This window comes from Coregonus clupeaformis, chromosome 15 (assembly GCF_020615455.1).
Source record: "Coregonus clupeaformis isolate EN_2021a chromosome 15, ASM2061545v1, whole genome shotgun sequence".
Classification (NCBI taxonomy): Eukaryota; Metazoa; Chordata; class Actinopteri; order Salmoniformes; family Salmonidae; genus Coregonus; species Coregonus clupeaformis.
This window is the reverse complement of record NC_059206.1, coordinates 26,101,151-26,112,539: the sequence shown is the minus strand read 5'-3', so window position 1 is coordinate 26,112,539 and position 11,389 is coordinate 26,101,151. Positions and strand designations below refer to the sequence as shown.

At 43.1% G+C, this 11,389-nt stretch overlaps 1 protein-coding gene across 1 annotated transcript; it reads left to right on the top strand.

The window, feature by feature from the left end:
- Positions 1-3,655: 3,655 nt before the first annotated feature.
- LOC121548392 (cytoplasmic dynein 1 light intermediate chain 2) lies at positions 3,656-9,305 on the top strand. The gene is made up of 9 exons (XM_045225358.1): positions 3,656-3,850; positions 5,427-5,520; positions 5,644-5,779; positions 6,592-6,703; positions 6,806-6,865; positions 7,431-7,475; positions 7,632-7,749; positions 8,372-8,500; positions 9,143-9,305. The coding sequence occupies exons 1-9, from the start codon at positions 3,656-3,658 to the stop codon at positions 9,250-9,252; spliced, it is 999 nt and encodes a 332-aa protein (XP_045081293.1). The 3' UTR covers positions 9,253-9,305.
- The last annotated feature ends 2,084 nt before the right edge of the window (positions 9,306-11,389 follow it).

The following is an 11,389-nucleotide window of genomic DNA, read 5'->3' as shown; positions in this document are numbered from 1 at the left end:
CCCCCCCCCTGGCATCGCTCCGAGCCCCCCACTATTTGAGAAGGACTGGACTAGTGCGACATATCCAAAGGGAGGAGGAGGCATGGCCGGTGTCCAGGTCCAGGCACTCTTACAGCAGTGTTGCATCATGGTTTCTTTTGACACCAGAGTGAGTCTAAGCATGGAAGGGATATCGAGTGGGCAGGATGTTCTGGCCCAGTTGAAACTGGAGCAGCTTGATGGTGCTCTCTAGCAGAACCAATCCTTGCTGTATCATGTACTGAAATAGCACAAAGCAACAGTTTTCTATTCACAACTGTTGTTATCAGGATTCAGCAATATCTTTCTGTTATGTCTCTGCATTATAGGCCACAAAGCTGAAGGGTCTTGCAGGAGCAACCAGGCAATTATGCTTCAAATTGGTCATAAAGTCATATCAAGGCTAATGCTTACACTGTAAAGCTATTTGGCCCCACCTATATTTGTACTAGAATGGTTAAGTGGGCAAAGTCGAACGATGGATGATTCACGCTCTTGTCTCTGTCTGTCCTTCTGATTTTAAAGTGGTGTCTGAATGATGAGAAATCTGGATTTATTACTGTACAGATGAAGGGTGACCACTGCACCTTTCTGACAGGCACTTTACTGTTATTACCTCAGTAAAGACGTTTTGCCGCTCAGCCGGTTTATGTAAGAAATGTAGGCCTAAGCTATGTATGTCACTCCCACCAAGGCAGTCTACCAAAATATTCAAGGAGAAAAAACATAGCTCAATGGCTGAGCAGTGCCTGCCTAAGAATGTGTTCTTCAAGGAATACCATGTGAGCGATGCATTTTTTTTGTACACCCAGTTATTTGAGTTCTTTGGATACAATTGTTTGTCCAACAGTCTAAATGCCATTGCGTTACACTAAGGCAATTGCACATTTGTATCTTTTGGTTTGTCTTTGTTAGTTGAGTCTGTTGTGTCCAGGCTCAGCTGGCCCCCTGTAGCTTTAGCTGGCACAGATCAGAGCAGTCTGATCCCATCCCTGCTCCCAATCAGCTGGAGTTTACATCACAGGGCCCAGTCCAGGCAGCCCAGCACCCTAAGGGTTGTTCTGTTCAGTTCCTGGTGGAGAAAAGTGCTGTAGCAACACTGGCTCTCTGGGTCAGCCGTAACCACATTCCTCAGGTTCCTGAGGAAGGGGAAGTGCCTTCCCAGACCACTACTCACAGCTAATGTGCTGGGATGCATACAGGGGACAGACTGCCAATACAGCTACCTGCAGCAGTGCCCTATTGGGAGTTATGCTTCTGCTTTATACCAAAATAGACCTAGACTTTGTTGTGTTTTGCAGTAGCAATATATGGATCCATCATTCTCTTACTAATCATGTTATTAAAGCTCTTTGGGGTATAAATATATTAGCAAGTCGTACTGAAAGCTTAGTGAGTCGTACTAAAAGCTTTTGCACTTGTTTACATATCTACCGACTACAGTCTCAAGGGTTGCGTCCTGTAGCAAGTCTAGGTGAAGCTAAGTATCCTTTTGGTTTTCTGTTTTAGATGGAGTCGACAGCACATAGTGGCATGAATAGATAGAGATGATGGATGGATGGGTTGTTGTCTGCGACTACAGCAAGTTAGTTATTTGTGTGTAAAACACAGTGGGAGTTATTCTCCAGTCTGGGCAGTGGAGCTAGCTGGAGCAGGCAGGAGAGGAAGTGCTGTCAGATCAGCTCATGTCTACAGACCTGGTGCAGCAAGCTCTGGAGCTCAGTGAGAAGGTATGGGGAACAGGGAGTGTGAGTGGCTGAGTGCATAGCCAAGGGTAAGACTCCAGTCCTTCCCTACAGGAGAGGAAAGCAGAAACTCAACATCTGTTAAGAATGGGGACTAAATGTTTTCCATGTCAGGTCACTTGGCCTTTAATAACTCAGGCCCTTAGTTATGGAGTACCCATTTGTGACGCTGTCCTGCATGCTTTAATTCAATCAGAAGAAAATATACAGTGCATTCGGAAAGTATTCAGACCCCTTCCCTTTTTCCACATTTTGTTACGTTACAGCCTTATTCTAAAATTGATTTAAATGAAAAATTTTCCTCATCAATCTACACACAATAACCCATAATGACTAAGCAAAAACAGGTTTTTAGAAATGTTTGCAAAAGTAAAAAACTGATTACCTTATTTAAATAAGTATTCAGACCCTTTGCTATGAGACTCGAAATTGAGCTCAGGTGCATCCGGTTTCCATCGATCATCCTTGAGATGTTTCTATATCTTAATTGGAATCCACCTGTGGTAAATTCAATTGATTGGACATGATTTGGAAGGCACACACCTGTCTACATAAGGTCCAACAGTTGACAGTGCATGTTAGAGCAAAACCAAGCCATGAGGTCGAAGGAATTGTCCGTAGAGCTCCGAGACAGGATTGTGTCGAGGCACAATCTGGGGAAGGGTACCAAAACATTTCTGCAGCATTGAAGGTCCCCAAGAACACAGTGGCCTCCATCATTCTTAAATGGAAGAAGTTTGGAACCACCAAGACTCTTCCTAGAGCTGGCCACCCAGCCAAACTGAGCAATCGGGGGAGAAGGGCCTTGGTCAGGGAGGTGACCAAGAACCCAATGGTCACTCTGACAGAGCTCCAGAGTTCTTCTGTGGAGATGGGAGAACCTTCCAGAAGGACAACCATATCTGCAGCACTCCACCAATCAGGCCTTTATGGTAGAGTGGCCAGACGGAAGCCACTCCTCAGTAAAAGGCACATGACTGCCCGCTTGGACTTAGCCAAAAGGCACCTAAAGACTCTCAGACCATGAGAAACACGATTCTCTGGTCTGAAACCAAGATTGAACTCTTTGGCCTGAATACCAAACGTCACGTCTGGAGGAAACCTGGCACCATTCAGTGATATATGGTGATGCATGGTGGTGGCAGCATCATGTTGTGGGAATGTTTTTCAGCAGCAGGGACTGGGAGACTAGTCAGGATCAAGGGAAAGATGAAAGGAACAAAGTACAGAGATCCTTGATGGAAACCTGCTCCAGTGCGCTCAGGACCTTACACTGGGGGGCGACGGTTCACCTTCCAACAAGACAACGACCCTAAGCACACAGCCAAGACAACGCAGGAGTGGTTTCGAGACAAGTCTCTGAATGTCCTTGAGTGGTCCAGCCAGAGCCCGGACTTGAACCCGATTAAACATCTCTGGAGAGACCTGAAAATAGCTGTGCAGCGACGCCGCCATCCAACCTGACAGAGCTTGAGAGGATTCGAAGAATGGGAGAAACTCCCCGAATGGGAGAAACTCAAGCTTGTAGGGTCATGCCCAAGGAGACTCGAGGCTGTAATCGCTGCCAAAGGTGCTTCAACAAAGTACTGAGTAAAGGGTCTGAATACTTATGTATATGTGATATTTCCGTTTATTATTTTGTATACATTTACAATAATTTCTAAAAACCTGTTTTTGCTTTGTCATTATGGGGTATTGTGTGTAGATTGACGAGGGGGGAAAAAACGATTTAATCCATTTTAGAATAAGGCTGTAACGTAACAATGTGGAAAAAGTCAAGGGGTCTGAATACCTTCCGAATGCTCTGTATGCTCTCTATAAAACCTGTGTTAAATCATGTAAAGATTATTGATCCTCCAAATGAAAAAGGTGCATTGCGGCTAGCCTAACCAATGCGGCCGTCCCCTGTCTGCCCCACAGTGGTGAAGGCCTTTCAGGAGTACACAGAGCCGGAGGGAGCCGACCCAGCCTCTCCCCAGAGACGGGCTCCCCCAGCAGGGGGGGATGACGAGGGCGTGGTGCTACCGCTCGGGGACAACGTACTCACACACAACCTGGGCATTCCAGTACTAATCGTTTGCACAAAGGTAAGTTGAGGCTGTCTGGTTGAATATAGGTACCTGAAAGAAGTAGCCTACCATTTTTAGGCACCAGTATTGAAATGAATAGCCAATTTTTGTACTGAAAGATTTTAAACAACACTGAGCCTCAGGCTCCACATGGGCCCACAACTAACTAGTACACAGTTGACTCTCCACTCTGGCCGTCCATTTCACGGTTGGTGCCTGATCATCACTCATCTTGTGTTGTTGGTTTTTAGTGTTGCCCGTGAGGCAGCATCTTCAGCCCATGAAAGCACCACATTATTCCATGTCCATGAGCTTCTGGCAAATGGCTGCTTTAAAAGAACACAGTCATTAGTACTTCACATGCTAGTCATGACGAGGACGAGTGAAATGTGTTTTCACGGCTCACTGTTTTTGTGTTTCTCTTCTGCCTTTAGGGAGGAAAGGGTTATTTCACTCCTGGGGAATTCATCTTGGTCTTTTGTACAGTTTGTTGAACATACTCTCAGAGCATTAGTGAAGTGTCCTCTCCAGGCACTATACATAGGGATTTTGTGGATTTGAAGTGTGGTATGTCTTTGAAGAGATTGCTGTCATTTGGTGTTCCATATTTTCAGACTATTTGCTGTATTTTCTAAATCCATTATGTCATGGATTTTGATCATGACAGATTCAGTGAGAACTATACATTGCACCACCTGCTGCAGTTTACGGAGTTATAAGGAATGTGAATACCAGTTTACTCGCTGACACAGATACACAGGTTAAATGGTGAATCATGCTAGCCGATACCATAGACTTCCAGTCATTGTGCTAACGCCAGTTAGCACTGGCTCGCGAAACTATCCCTAACTTCCTTCATACTGGACACAGAGACCTATAAAAATGCTATCCACAAGTTCATCTGACTCTGGGAAAGTAGATAAAGAGCCTCATTGCCAAAATCCCGAAGTATCCCTTTGTCCCACAGAGTGTGGCACTTGGGTATGTATATTTAATGACCGGCTCCTGCATATTTAACCAGGCCTGCTGTCTTTTCTACTGACGTTTTTTATTTCAGGAAGTAATAATAATAATAATATGCCATTTAGCAGACGCTTTTATCCAAAGCGACTTACAGTCATGCGTGCATACATTTTTTTTTTTTGTGTATGGGTGGTCCCGGGGATCGAACCCACTACCTCTTGCCGTCACAAGTGCTAGCCTGGCATTTCCTGAGTCATGCTCAGCCAGTCAGCCTTGTTGTTGTCAAGGTTCCCATCTTGTGGTCACTGTGGGGAAGTGTATCTGTGTGTGAGAGACAGGGTGGTGCCTGCCTGCCGGGTTTTACTGTTCCTTCCTGGAGGGAGGGAAGGAGAGAGTTTTCTTGCTCCAGTTGTAGCCTAATTGCTGTGTACTTCTCTCTCTCTCGTTCTTCTCTCGTTCTCTCCCCAATTCAAAGGGTTTTATTGGCATGGGAAACACATGTTTACATTGCCAAAGCAAGTGAAATAAACAATCAAAAATGAACAGTAAACATTACTTTCAAAGGAATCAAGACATTTCAAATGTCATTATGGCTATGTGCAGTGTTCTAACGATGTCTCTCTCTCCACAGTGTGATGCAGTCAGTGTTTTAGAGAAGGAGCACGACTTCAGAGAGGAGCACTTCGACTTCATCCAGTCCCACATCCGACGATTCTGCTTACAGTGTATCCTTTCCACTCAAACACTTAACACTCCCCCTTGTTAGAATGACAGGCCCCACCATAGAGATACAATATCATAATAGTGTTCTATCATGTCTCTGCATGTTCCTTAATCCCACCTGACAGATGGAGCTGCCTTGATTTACACCTCCGTCAAAGAGGAGAAGAACCTGGACCTCCTCTATAAATACATAGTGCACAAAATATACGACTTCCAGTTCACCACGCCTGCCTTAGTGGTGGAGAAGGATGCTATTCTGATGTAAGTGAATGCTTTATGCTCTGTTAGGTGCTCACATATTGAGGTAACAGAGACAAATGAAATCAGTATTTTCCATCTTGTGATTTGGCCTTTCATTTCCTCAAAAATACAAAGGAGGTTAAAATCTTAACATTTAAGTCATTTAGCACAGGGGTTCCCAAACGTATTCACTCGGGGCCCTCCCTTCCAGCGTTGGGGAACATCCCGCGCCACGTCTATTTCTATGGGCACAAGCAACGTTTGTGACAGACTTTTCACACCCCTCTTGTTGGAGAGAATTTTGCAGGTTTAAAACGTATTTCCTGCAATTCTACACATTTTGTTATGGGGTGCAAATAACATTTTCCCGTTTTAAAGCTAATCTTCTTGCAATTCTATATATTTTTGCCATGTCTAATGTGTAGTCGTGATATTTGAGTGACATAAAAATTACAACAATATCTATGGGCTAAAATGTAATTTAAAAAACGTTAGCTGACATGGGCTAGTTGATCTGGACATTTCTGATAAGTTATAAATAGCTTTCTAAGGTATGCGATGACTAACGGGGGGGGGGTTACTGGCCCAACGCTCTTAAAAGCTAGGCTATCTGCCCCCAGATATGACTGGTGGACAGTTCTGAAGTTATATGAACATGTACTGTATTGTCTTTGAAGGTTATTTTAACAAGCTGTTGGTTACATTTACATTTTAGTCATTTAGCAGACGCTCTTATCCAGAGCGACTTCCAGTTAGTGAGTGCATATATTTTTCATACTGGACCCCCGTGGGAAGTGCATCAAGTATCAAACAAAACTATTTTCTTTTCCTAGACCATCTGGATGGGACAATGAGAAGAAGATTGCAATTTTGCATGAGAATTTCACAACAGTGAGACCTGAAGACCCCTTTGAAGAATTCATCATGAAGCCTCCAGTACGGAAGGTAGGCTCATGAGATTTCTACAGATAAGAGACATTACTTGGCATTTTACTCATTTTCCATATGCATCTCCCTTGGTTTGACATTCACGCCTTCTCTCTCCAGCTGGTTCATGATAAGGAGGTCAACGCGGAGGACGAGCAGGTGTTCCTTATGAAGCAACAGGTATGTGTGTTTGTTTACATTCTGGAACACACAGTTCTGGGATGCCTTTCATGTTTGCAATTCCATGTTATCTTATCTTCTAAAGATGCACACTAGATGGTAGTGATCTGAGAAAAAAATGATTGGTTTTGTTCAAAGCTATGATTGTGGATAGTGGAGCCAGTTTCATTTTATTAGCCTTTCCCAGGCTTCAAAGCCTGGGGTCCTATTCTGCCCTTCCTCACTGGCCAATCAGGAGCCTGAGAACTCCCAGGGCTTAAGCATAATTGGTTGAAAGGGTGTTGTTTCTGAGAGGTCACGTGGTTGCCTCAGGGCAAAGAGCGCTTTCTCTTTGTGCTGGGCTTCAGTCCCTGTTAGGTTAAGCTACCAGTGTCCATCCAGACAGTGTTTGTTTCTACTATGCCCATAAACTGTGATGTAAGAAAGTGTTTCTGGGAATGTTATGGGGGTTGGAAAATATAAGATAAAAATGCTGAATTCTTTTGGGCCCAATTTATTTCAGGAAAAATATGTGAAAATAAAATTGAATTGTCTCACATCCATTTTATTTTTGTCTGTTCTTAAGTCTTTGCTGGCCAAGCAGCCGGCCACACCAACAAGAGGAGCAACAGTAAGTGTGATAACATCAACCACACTTTTTTACATTTCTTGACCACATTTTCTTGACAAATGAGTGTTTGATGACAGTCAGTTCATCAATAGGAGCCATGATTTAATTTAATTTGCCTCACTGTACTCCGCTCTCTGTCTTCTGTCTGTGTTTCAGGAATCTCCTGGACGGACTGCTTCTGGCTCTCCTCGGCCCACTGGCCGTACAGGCCCTACCAATGTGGCCAGCGTCTCGCCAATGACCGCGGTCAAGAAACCTGACCCCAACATGAAGGGTAAGTTGGACCACTGGAACTTACTGCCCACCTTTATTTTTACAGAGCACCATGGAAACTGTTGAATGAGAACTGGTAGTCATTTGGGCAACACTTCTTTTTGGTGTTGGAAGTGTATGACTGCTGTGTAACCACTGCCCCCCTGAGGTAGCTATTGAAATAATTCCATAAACAATGGATTCCTGCACACCTCCGGCCGCTGGCCTTGCTTCGGGAGAAATATAGACATTTTCTCCATTAAGCTCAGTGGGGGAGCCGTGCATACCAGCGTGAATAGATCTGCTTAAATTAAACCAAATTTAATTGAGACCTGCATCCCCCACCCTGTAGTTGGTTGCTGTTGGCAAGGACATGTAGGGAGGAAAGGATTTGGATACGCTATACGAAAATGGACAGTTAATCCTCTAGGAAAGCATGTGCATTGAATTATGTAAATCGTGTTCCAGTTAAAGTATGATCCTGTATGTGCACTGATAATGTTTTTTTATGATGAAATGATGAATATCATGATCATACAGTAATAACTGTTGCGTGCCTGAATTGTATGGAAGAAATAGATTTCTCCTTTAAATCTCATGGTTCTGATCCTAAGGGATGCTCGTCTCATGTGTTTGTGTCTCAGGAGCAGCAGCAAACGAGGGAGTTTTGGCCAACTTCTTTAACAGCCTTTTGAGTAAAAAGACTGGGTCCCCTGGGAGTCCAGGCACCGGAGCTGCAGGAGCAGGATCTCCAGGATCAGTCAAGAAAACAGGTACAGTCTCCTCTGGCCTGGCCATCCAGGGCGTCACTGGCTTGTCTCTGGTTTAACTGCCTCATGTTGTTGCCTTTGGACCATGCTGTTGTCTGGAGGTTCACCCCTAGAGCCTGAGAGAAAGAGAGGGGGAAAAGGGAGTTCTTGGCAGGTCCTAGAGGAGGGGAAGAGTTCCACTCAACTCCTCTGCCACTGGAGGAACTTGTGAAAGGCCTGTATGCATGGGACAACACAGCTGTTAACAGTGTGTCATTCTCTGGCTGCAAAATGTCACAAAACCACCCCAAATGACCCCAAGCACATACCACGGCTCACTGCTTATTTCCCTTGTTTCTGTTCATCCATTCAGTATGAAGTTGTATTAACCCATTGTCCCAGCATACTTGCATGGCCTTGTATCCTACTGGCCTCGGGCAGCTAATGACATAAAACTGAAAGAATATGCATGGAATGTTTTTTAGTGTCTCATGATTGGTTTTGCATGTGTGCACCTGTCACGTGATACAACTGAAGTCATTTAGCATGGGACCACATCTCATCAGTTTCCATCTGCTTGCTGGCCATAACAGTCAATGTCTTATTTATAGTACAGGCACAGAAGCTACAGGAGATTACTTTCTGTTCTCTCTTTTATTTTCCAAGGGCAGAAGCCGGTTTTGACTGACGTCCAGACAGAGTTGGATAGAATGACTCGCAAACCGGACTCCATGGTTACAGCTAACAACACACCACCAACAGAGAACGAAGCGTGAACGCAACAACAGCATTGTCCACTGCAAATACTCTGGAAAACAAACACACACAAGCATAAAAAAAACGAAATATGACCAAATTCCCAATGTATAGATCAGTTAGCAGACTGTTTCGCCAAATGAGTTTGAGATGCTATCAGCTATATTGGTTATATTGGTAAGATGGGGACAGAACGAAAGGTGGAGGTTTGGAGAAGGAGGATGTTGAAGACTTGGCAGTATCTATCCTTATTACTTCAATTGTAATGTTTTTTTGCGAGGGATGTCAGGTTAAGTAATGCGTGCGCACTCCTTGGGAGGCAACCAAATCCCCTGGTCTGGGAGCCCTCAGTTAGCAAGGGGATACACCCTCCCTCACAAGCTTAAAGAGTGGAAAAGTGCTGTGGCCTCTTGTTCAGCTAATCTTATGGAAGGAAAGCGGTTGCGATAAGAACAATTAAACCCTAAATATATTCATTTAAAAAATGAAATACTTGCAAGCGTATGTATTATGTAAAAAGGTTAGAGATGATACTGATGTATTTATATATAAAAAAAATCGTTATTTTCTTTTTTTCTGCACTGTTAGAAAAGGGTTTAGATAGCTATATCTCATAACATGTTAAACTCCACTGACGTCATGACACTAATGTGACAAATACAGATAGCTGATAGCAAACAGTGCCGTCTGCCCACAAAATGGCATGTCCAACTAGTCATCTTTAAGGATTCTGTAAATATCAGCGAAATTGCAATTCAAGCGTTGATTTTATTTTGTACAAAATGCAATTATTTTACAAAATTATGAAGAAATGTCTGGGATAAAATGAGCATTGTTGGGATTGGCAAGTGTAGAGTTTGCAAGGAACGCTCTTGGCTAGAGGTGTTTTGGGGGCAGCATCTTTCCTACTATAACTCCCAAGTGCCTGGCACAGTAACTGTTTGTGTCATAGTGGAGCTGCTTGTCTACTTAAAGAGGAAATGCACTGTAGCACCAACGATAAAAGGTTGTTGTCCAGTTCGGTCATTCAAGTAATTTATTTTGTTTAATTTTTTTGTATAAGAAGTCTGTGGTCTTTGCATAAGGTTTCAAGAGAAATGTAGCTTCCGTGGCCTATATGACATTGTTCGGTTGAGCAATAATGGGAATGCCTTTCATTTTATAAACTGTAAAGGTATCTAGATGCAGATTTTTAGAAGCAACCACAAGTTTAGAGTATTTGTGTCCCCCAGATGAACACTTGCGTGGTTTAAACCACTCACTTGCGCGGCCAAATCATATGGAAATCAATAACTACGGTTTTAATGAAAAGGGTTATCCTTAAAAAGAATTATTTAGCTCTGTTCATTTTCAGCTTCAAATGTTTTTATACAAGCTATATGGCAGGTCAGGTTAAACATTCCCGATTTCTACATGATGTAGAAATCGTGTCCCAGTAGGAAATTGCAATGTCCACAGATCTTTTGTGTGATCTTCAGTGCCCATTTACAATGTTGAGTTTTTGCCTTCAGTGTACATACAGTTCACAATTTGTCCATCTGTGCACCCTGCCTTCACTCAGGGTAGATGTTAGTCAATATTATCAGCCTTTGCTTGTGTCCTTTGTAGGTTTTTAAATTGTCCTAGTTCTGCCAATGTTTTTTGTTAATTTTTGAAAAATTACATCCACTCTAATACTGTACCATATCAAATTATTTGTAAAAATCACAAGATTATTTGATTAATCACAATGAAATAACTAGATGATCACCCTCAAATCTACCTACAGTCTAGCTATGGTTAATTTGCAGATCAGCAATTGTAACATTGATTTCATAAACTGTAAGAGCAGCTACTTGGCTTTTAAAACAACCTACAACAACAACGGAAACTACATAGAATTGGAACCTGGAACCAAAGATGCAGCAGTCAGTGTGTTCTGTTTTGTGTAGAATAGTCTCATTTGATTCCCAGGTGACCATCTCCCCTGGCCCTGTGTGGAACACCCATCATTCCAAAGTACAGTCTAAGGTGGTCCGTGTACTTAACCCCTACTTGAGTTGCCAGGCTAACTCATTTATTTATTTATTTTGCTCTGTAAGGGAAAATAACCACAAGACCAAGAGGTGTGCAGTCTACTTTATTTTATATGAACTAATATCTTGTAAGAATAAGATG